Genomic DNA, 8493 nt, shown 5'->3' with positions numbered 1-8493 from the left:
TCATTCTTTGTTCTTGGATATGAATTGTAAGTTAGGAACACATTTTTGTTAGCTGCTTGGGGGTAAGAGTAGCAACCAGAGCCCTCCCCTTTCCTCTTCCTGTCTATATCCTAAGAGGCTCCGGTTACCATGTGAAGTTCATTCACCCAAGTTTCTGTGTCAGTTCTCCTTGGTCTAAGCAGGCCCACTCATAGCCCCAGGAGAGCTAGGTCCAGGTCTGTTAGCCCCCCAAATTGTCTGATTTTTATTTTTATTTGGTTTTATTTATTTTCGAGTTTCTCTGTAGCTTTGGAGTCTGTCCTGGAACTAGCTCTTGTAGCCCAGGCTGGCTTCAAACTCAGAGATCCTCCTGCCTCTGCCTCCCGAGTGCTGGGATTAAAGGTCTGATTTTTATTACATTAAAAACTTCTGTTTATGTGGAGGTCAGGACAACTTGAGAGTTGGTTCTTTCTTTCCCCTATGTGGGTTCCTAGGATTAAATTCGGGTTGTCAGGCTTGGTGACAAGCCACTCTACTCCTAAGCCATCTTGCTGGCGTAGCTGAGTTTTACCAGAGCCACCCACACCTGCGTGCTAGCTGAAGCCACCTTCTCTCATGCTCACGGGAAGCCAGGGGATAAGAATGAAGCCTACACCAGTGTTGTGGCTATCAACATTATTTCCTGCTGACCGCCAGAAAATGGCTCTCATGGGTCCAAACACCCAGCTGTGTGCTTCCTTCATTGTCCTCTCAGGATAGCTGGGGCTCTCAGGGTGCAGCCTTTAATCCCATGGTGCAGATTGCTAGTTTTAAAAGGCATTTTCCAGGGACGTGAAGACAGCAGAGTCAAACAGATGTACTATGATTCTACACACATAGGCTCATGCCCAGCCCCCTCTCTGTCAATTTAAAGATAAAAATACACAGCATATAAAGTCTTAGAATATTTAATCAGAAAGCAACTTAAAATTCACTGTGTAAGAGTAGTCAGTGGAGCTGACAAGGGCCCAACGCTAAGCAGACAGGTGGTGAATCCCGTGGTTTCTGTCTCAACTATCCCAGCTCTCACTGCAGCAAGGCCGCCACAGAGGGCACAGAGCAAACTGTGGGCATCCTCCCATCAGACTTAATTTCTGGTCACTGGGATTCAACTTGTACATCAGTTCATGCATGCTACAAAAAAATAATCTTTGAACCCTTTCAATCACGTGACACTGTGGAAACAGGTGTTTGCCAGCCCAGCCCAGGCTGCTCTTACCATGTGTGAACTAGACAGCTCTAAAGGGTCTGCCGGAAACATGTGCCAGGCCATGCTGAAACCATCATGAAGAGGAACACAGTAAACTTGACAAAGCACTGAATTTGAAAAATAGGCTTTATTTACCCAGTGGTATTGCCTGACATCCTATGGCGTATGGGACTACAGCCGAGTTCATGAATACACACAGAACAGCAGTTCCCTCATTCCCTTGTTTTCTGGAGGAGAACCTGGGAGATGGCAGCATTTGGCTATGGATGCCAGGAGCTCTTCAGTCAGCTCCAGTGAGTCCGGGCCCCAGAGCACGGCCTCTTAACACAGCATGGTCACATGTGCAAAGACATCGGCAATAAAGTAATCCGAGCAGAACTGTCGGGAATCACACTTGCCTTCATAACCAGACACGCCACTCAATGCGTCCTGCGGGCTGTGGGAGCTGAGGTGCACACTGAGTGGCAAGGCCTGGCCAGTCTGCCTCCTTCTTGGCTCCGGATGATGCAGGGTTCTACCCTGGCAGTCTGGAGCATGCATGTCCCTGCACTGATAGAGAATAGAGACACCTTGACCTAAATACAAGACCTGTCACGGCCAACACTGGAATTGTTTTCTTATTACACAAAAGGCTTAAATATATGGGTCCTCATATAGCACAAAGTGCCTGAAATTCAGAGTTATGCAAACAGTTCTTCACCCCTGAGGATTTCATCTTTATAAAGGTGAAAATACAAAACATTAAAATAATTTGCCCTTTCTCCCCATCAGAAGGAATCACATTCTCTCAGGATTCCTAAAACATACAAAATTCCAAGACAAAATTGATTTTTCCTCAAATCAACACTGAGACCGAGAATCAGTCAGTGTCAAGCTGCCGGGAGGACCCTTCCAAGAAAAGGTGCCTCTGACTGCCTGGCTCTGCCCTAGCAACACTACTGAGAGAGACTGGAAGGAGTCCTGGCCCACGAGCCTTTGCTCCTCACTTCAGTTCAGAGTTTCTTAGCTGGTTATCACAAGTGAGGAGAACACGATTTCCAGAGCTGAGGACATTCTTAGGAAAGGCCTCGTTTCCCCTTGATTGGTGACAGTCAGATGGCAAGCCTCCAGGTGCTCTGTCCGTCCCGTGTGTCTCTGCACTGTGAGCACCTGGAGGATCAGCTGTGTTCAACACAGAGGAGCGCTGGAGTGAGGAGGCAGGAGCGTGCCCATGGCATCAGCTGAGGCAACGTGGACTAGGGCGGCCAGTAAGTCTCCACGCGCCCGGCAGTCAGACAGGGGTTGTACAAGCATGCAAACACACCCGCACTCTGCTAGACGTGAAGAGCACACAGGAAGCGGCTGACAGCAGGAACCTGCAGCTGGCACTGGAGACCTCTGTACTGAGGTGAGGGGTAAGCACAGACACCACTCACTCCTGGGAGAGGGAGGGCGGCCACACAGACATGCATGCACATGCGCACGCGCACGCACGCACGCACAAACACACAGACACACGGCCTCCCTGAAGGCTGCCTTGTTTCTTCCAGCTCACTACTGGCCACCCAACAGCCCTGCGCACTCGCCTGGCTCAGAATGTCAGCAGCTGCGGTTCTGGAACTATGTATGCGTCCTTCTCCTTTTAAGGCACAGACTGGCAGCTTTGGACACACCTGTCGGGCTCTGGGGACCACCGTGAGCAGCCAGCCAATCACAGCGAGAGCCCAGGAGCCAGGTGCTCCTCTTCTGCTGGAGGCATGGCTGGGGGACGACCTCTCTGTACCACTGTGGTGTGTGGTAAAGGCAGGGACACAAGAGAAGCCGGAGTGGCAAAAGTGTAACTAGGAATAGGGATAATTTTACTCTGCACTTAATACATCCCTAACAAGATAGTAGTTTCCATCAGCCTGCCCAGACTCTGAGAAAGCAGGCAGAGGCTGCCATGGAGCATCCACAACTCATGAAGTGACTTCCATCCACAAATACAGAAAGACAGACAGACAGACAGACACACACACACACGAACACTATGCACATACATGCACCCCCTTCCACCATGAAGGAATCTTTCAACAAGAGGCACTTGAATGATATTTGGAGAGTTCCCATGAAAAGGCCTTCCCCTCACAGTGAAGTGGGATCAACAGAACAGAACCAGGTGTTCAGGACTCCATTTCTTCTTGGTCAAGGGGCGGTGGCACAAAGCTGATGACTTCATCGTAGGTCAGGCCTGTGACAGGGAAGGAAGGGTGAGCTGTGAGAACAGAGACACTCCCTCATCTGCCTCGCTACTTGCTCGTGACCTGCAGCATGGCTTCACGCGGAGGCTATCCCGCCTCTCATTACTGCTCAGGGGCAGTCAGCACCAGGTACTGCAGTGGACAGGCCTAGCTCTGGGGGCTGACTGGAGAGCTGGCCTTGTGGTTTATGAAGGAATTTGACATTGGATGAAGGAGATGTGGTTCTATTCCTGGCAGTTCCTAACAAGGCCAAAGGTAAGCTATAAAAACTCTTGCCCTGGCTGGGCAGTAGTGGCACACACCTTTAATCCCAGCACTAGGGAGGGCAGAGGCAGGCGGATCTCTGTGAGTTCAAGGCCAGCCTGGTCTACAAGAGCTAGTTCCAGGACAGGTTCCAAAGCCACAGAGAAACCCTGTCTCGAAAAAACCAAAAAAAAAAAATAAAATAAAATAAAAAATAAATAAATAAAAAAAATAAGTTCTCGGGTTGGTCATGTGGTTCAGTGGTAGAACACTTGTGGAGTACGTGTAAAGTCCAATAAGCCGGACATGGTGGTACACATTTTTCAGCACTTAGGAGGCAAAGGTAGGTCTGGTCTACAGAGCCAGTTCCAAGAGAGACAGCCAGCCCCACAGAGAGAAACAGCAAACCAAGAATAAACTGAGATCAAGCTCTTGAGCCACTAGCCCGCCGCTGGACCTACTTTTCCACTCATCTATTAGGAGGTCCCTGCTTTCAAAGGACTGGTCGTAAGGGTCGGCCACAGGCTCGTCATCAGGGTCGTGGTACTGAGCGAAGTAGGCATGTGCCAGGGCTTGGGCTGCTGTGATCCTCTTATCTGAGTCCAGGACGAGCATCTTTTCCAGCAGGTCCACAGCTGTCCACGAGAAGAGAACACATGACATTAGTGCCGCCACCACAACAGCCAAAGAATCTTCTCAAGTATCTGCTCCTGCATGCAACCCCTTTCCTGTGTGTACATGTATGAAGCTAGCCGGCACATTTTAAGAAAATTACTGGAGGGGCTGGAGAGATGGCTTAGTGGTTAAGAGCACAGGCTGTTATTCCAGAGGGCAGGGGTTCAATTCCCAGCACCCACACGGCAGCTCACAACTGCTTGTAACTCTAAGATCTGATACCCTCACACGGACATAAATACAGACAAAACATCAACGCATATAAAAAAAATGAAAATAAACTATATGTGTGTGTATTATTTAAGAAAAAAAAAAATTACTGGGCTGGGCAGGTATGTATTTCCCTGAACATTCTTCATGTCCTGGGTTTAAAACCCAGGACAATAAACAAACTGTTAAAAGAAAGCGTAGAAACAAAAAATTTGGGTTGGGCGAGATTGCTCACACCTTTAATCCCAGCACTTGGGAGGCAGAGGCAGAGGCAGGAGGATCTCTGTGAGTTTGAAACCTGCCTGGTCTACATAACAAGTTCCTGGTCAACCAGAGCTACATAGTGAGACCCCGTCTTACCACCCCCAAAATAACCCTTCAAAAACAAAGCAAAATATACTCCCCAAAACCAGGCTTTGAAGAAGCTTTCCTGCAATGTCAACACCACACTGTGACTACTGAACCAAACTGTACTGAAAAGGAGATTGATGGCTAAAGCAATCTATGAGGCAGGCTGTTTGACCGAAGGCCCCCCCCATACTATACAACTTATATAACAGTACATAATGTTATATACTAACAATATAAATAAATATTCATCCAGAATTTCAAACAATTAGCAAGTTGAGGGCTTCCCAGAGGGTCGCAGGAGAAAAGATACTTCTTGATAAAGATATCTGATCCTTATGAGCCATAGAGTGAAAATCCGAGATCCAGAACTAGCTGTTAAAACAGCAGGGGCACCCATGCCCCATGCATGGGCATCAGTCCACGTCTGACAAATTTCTCACCTTATTTCTGTGCTTCTCCTGAATTGTTTGAAGATTACTGAGATGACACTTTATAGCCCAAACATTGCAGCACAAAGACATCGTCCTGCACGACCACGACACTGTCATTAACCCAAACCCAGTGTGCGGTAAAACGTCTCCAATTCACAGCTGTCTCCTACAACTCACTTGTTCAAACCGGGATTTGCATAGGGAGCTCTCTCTCTCTCTCTGGCTTTTCTGAAGCTGTCTCATCTAGTCCAGGCTGACCTTGAACTCACCCTCCTGAGCACACTGATGTGCAAGCAGACAGCCACACAGGTTTCCACTACTTCTCTGTGCTGATGTACCCACCCTCCCATTTTCCGATTCTTTAGATATATTTAAAAAAAAAAAAAGGTCTAAGTCTCTGGTCAGAATGAAGTCAGGCACACTGGGCACAAACGCGTCACAGGCCATGGTGCTCTCAACTGGTGGGGCACGACAGCCACTTGCTCCGCTGCCAGCGGAGCTAAAGGTGACGGCATCTTGACAGTGTTTCCTTCTCTCCCCACGTGAGTCATCTGGGAATATTTTGGCTCCTGGTGAGTATCAGTCACTTTCGATAATGGTTTCAGCATTACTGATCTTTTTCTCCCCAGTGTCATAGCCTCATTAGAGGCTAAGGTTTCTTCACAGTGGAGGGCTGTGGGTGCCAAGGAGGAGGAAAGCTTCCTGAAGACATGATGTCCTCTCATGTCCTCTGCTATCACAGTAATCAAGCATCTTGCAGCCAGAACTCCAGAGTCATCCACAGGAAATCAGGCTTTGAGGGTGCAGAGGAGACAGGAAATATGCAGATGCTCAGATTCGTGAACCTATACTTTAGAGAGGGGCTGGGATGTAGCCTGTAGAGTGCTTGCCAAGTGTGCACAAGGTTTTTGATTCCAAACCAGCAGTGCATACACAGAGTATGGTGGTGCACACTGGAATCCCAGCACTTGGGAGAAGAAGCAGAGGACCAGAAAACAGGCCACATGACACTGTCTTCAACAATACTGAAGCACCAGGAGAACTGCCTAGATATTTTTCTCATGGTCTTCCACAAGTCTGTTGATTTTATACCGAACACAAATGGGTGGGTGCCTGCCACACTATGGTAAAAAGTTACACATCCTCAGGACCAATGCACTTAGATGAGAACAAGGTCAGAAGAAAGAAAAAGACTTCTCAGGGATCGCGGCAGACAATGAGGTTCTCAGTTATGCTTTGTTCAGGAACAGCAGTGATGCGAAGCCAGTGTCTGACCACAGGGCAGCTAATACATCACTGGTATGCGGCCAACTAGCATGTTGGAGACGCTAGTGATCGGTCACAGCGTGTTCCCCCTGATATCAACACCTGGCAATGGGCTGTGAGGCACGTTTGGATACGAGCAGGCTGTGCTGAGCACCAGATTTCACTCCCCAGAAGTCTGGACTGACTCCTGGTAGCTGGTTCTTTTCAGTGTTTAAGTGGGAACACCTATCAGGATGTGTGTGACTTCAATCACAGGCAGAAGAAATCCTTTTGAGGCAGACAAGAGAGAGTCAAACAGGCACTGATGTACCTGAAATGTGGGGTGCTGGGGTGGACTCATTTTCCATCCCCCTAACATCCCAGAGACCTTACAGATCACAGACCTCTACTTGGATGCTGCAGCTAAAGCATGTCATGGAGGACCAATGAGAACATGTCACGGAAGAACAATGAGAACATGTCACGGAAGAACAATGAGAACATGTCACGGAAGAACAATGAGAACATGTCACGGAGGCTGCAAAGCCAACCCAACCCCTCCGCACCCTGCACACCCAAGGCCTGACTGATGTAGCTTAGGCTGGACTCACTCCTCCAAGAGTGTGGGCACCTCTTCTGCCACAGAGAGTGCACAGCCCACTGCACCGTGGCTATCGATGGCATTCCTGTATGGGAAACAGCTTCTGAACCCACTGCCCTGGCCCCCAGCTCTCCGGAGGCAACAGCTGACTCTGGTCCACTCTGGTGCAAGGCTTCTGGAGGCCTTAGAAAGTCTGCAGGAATGTGAGGAGGCCAAGGACACCAGCTGCCACACCCACTCACTCCCTTCCCACTGCAGAGTCTGTGGTCTGGCCTTCTGTGTCTACTACTGCCCACTACAATGTCCCAGAGTAAGAAACTAGCGCCTGAGCAGCTGCTGGAATCAGCTGAAGTACAGATTAGCCCCATCTTTAAGGAATAGTAACTGGAGTTTTGGCTAAAGCATATCTTTTTTTTTAAAAAAGATTTATTTTTATTTTATATGCACGTATGTCTGTGTGAGGGTGCCAGATCACCTGGAACAGGAGTACAGACAGTTGTGAGCTATCATGTGGGTGCTGGGAATTGAACCCAGGTCCTGTATAAGAGTAGCCAGTGCTCTTAAATGCTGACCTATCTCTCTAACCCCTGGGAAGACACATTCTTAGCTACCATTGTCACTTCCGTTTGCCAGGGGATCCTAGAGGTGATGGGGGCAGGAAGGAAGTGAGCTGAAGTCTGAGATGGCAAATTAACTCTGCAAAGGCAGCTGGTTAGGTCCGGGAAGGGCAGAGAGAAGAGGAAAGAGTTTGTGAGAGTGGAGGGCAACAGGATGCTGGGCACTAAGCATGGCCCTGTCTCTGCATTCTGCCCTTAGCTGGGCCCCATCTGCCACCAGCAGCTGTGAGGATCAATGTCTGCTTCTAGTCTCCTGCCTTCTTTCCACAGTTTTCCAGTGTCTGCTACACGCATCCTTTCTCCCTCCATATTCGGTGACCCACTGTAAATGTGACAGCATAAGCAGACAATAACAGCCATATTCATTAAGATCCAAAAGACACTTACAGAACAAAATTTCAAGTCCCCAAATGAACGAGATCAACTTACCCAGGGGGTTGGCGCCAATAAACACATTTGCGAAGTTCATCTTTGGCATCTGGGCCAGGGACTGAATGTAGTTTCTCGCCTGTAAAAACATGGACTCTCAGAATGATTGTGTTCAGTACTGTTATTGCTCGGAGTGTCAGCAGCCCAGTGCGGATCACTGTCTCAGCGGTTCTTCTGGCCCCTCAGCTCCTCGATTTGAGACCACTGACTGTATTCTTGCTGCCCACCAGAATTGTTCTGTTTC

At 48.7% G+C, this 8493-nt stretch overlaps 1 protein-coding gene across 2 annotated transcripts in view; it reads right to left on the bottom strand.

Moving 5' to 3' along the window:
• Nucleotides 1-1336: 1336 nt before the first annotated feature.
• Mapk14 (mitogen-activated protein kinase 14) overlaps nucleotides 1337-8493 on the bottom strand; it is a 59587-nt gene continuing 52430 nt past the window's right edge. For both annotated transcript variants that reach the window (XM_075979711.1, XM_075979710.1), the window contains exons 10-12: nucleotides 8250-8328; nucleotides 4152-4325; nucleotides 1337-3437 (exon numbers count right to left, since the gene is read on the bottom strand). In XM_075979711.1, coding sequence (XP_075835826.1) covers nucleotides 3370-3437; nucleotides 4152-4325; nucleotides 8250-8328 — 321 coding nt within the window. In that variant the 3' untranslated portion in view covers nucleotides 1337-3369. The remainder of the gene's footprint in view (nucleotides 3438-4151; nucleotides 4326-8249; nucleotides 8329-8493) is intronic.

This window comes from Microtus pennsylvanicus, chromosome 7 (assembly GCF_037038515.1).
Source record: "Microtus pennsylvanicus isolate mMicPen1 chromosome 7, mMicPen1.hap1, whole genome shotgun sequence".
NCBI classification, from domain to species: Eukaryota; Metazoa; Chordata; class Mammalia; order Rodentia; family Cricetidae; genus Microtus; species Microtus pennsylvanicus.
This window is presented reverse-complemented; position numbering and strand designations above follow the sequence as displayed.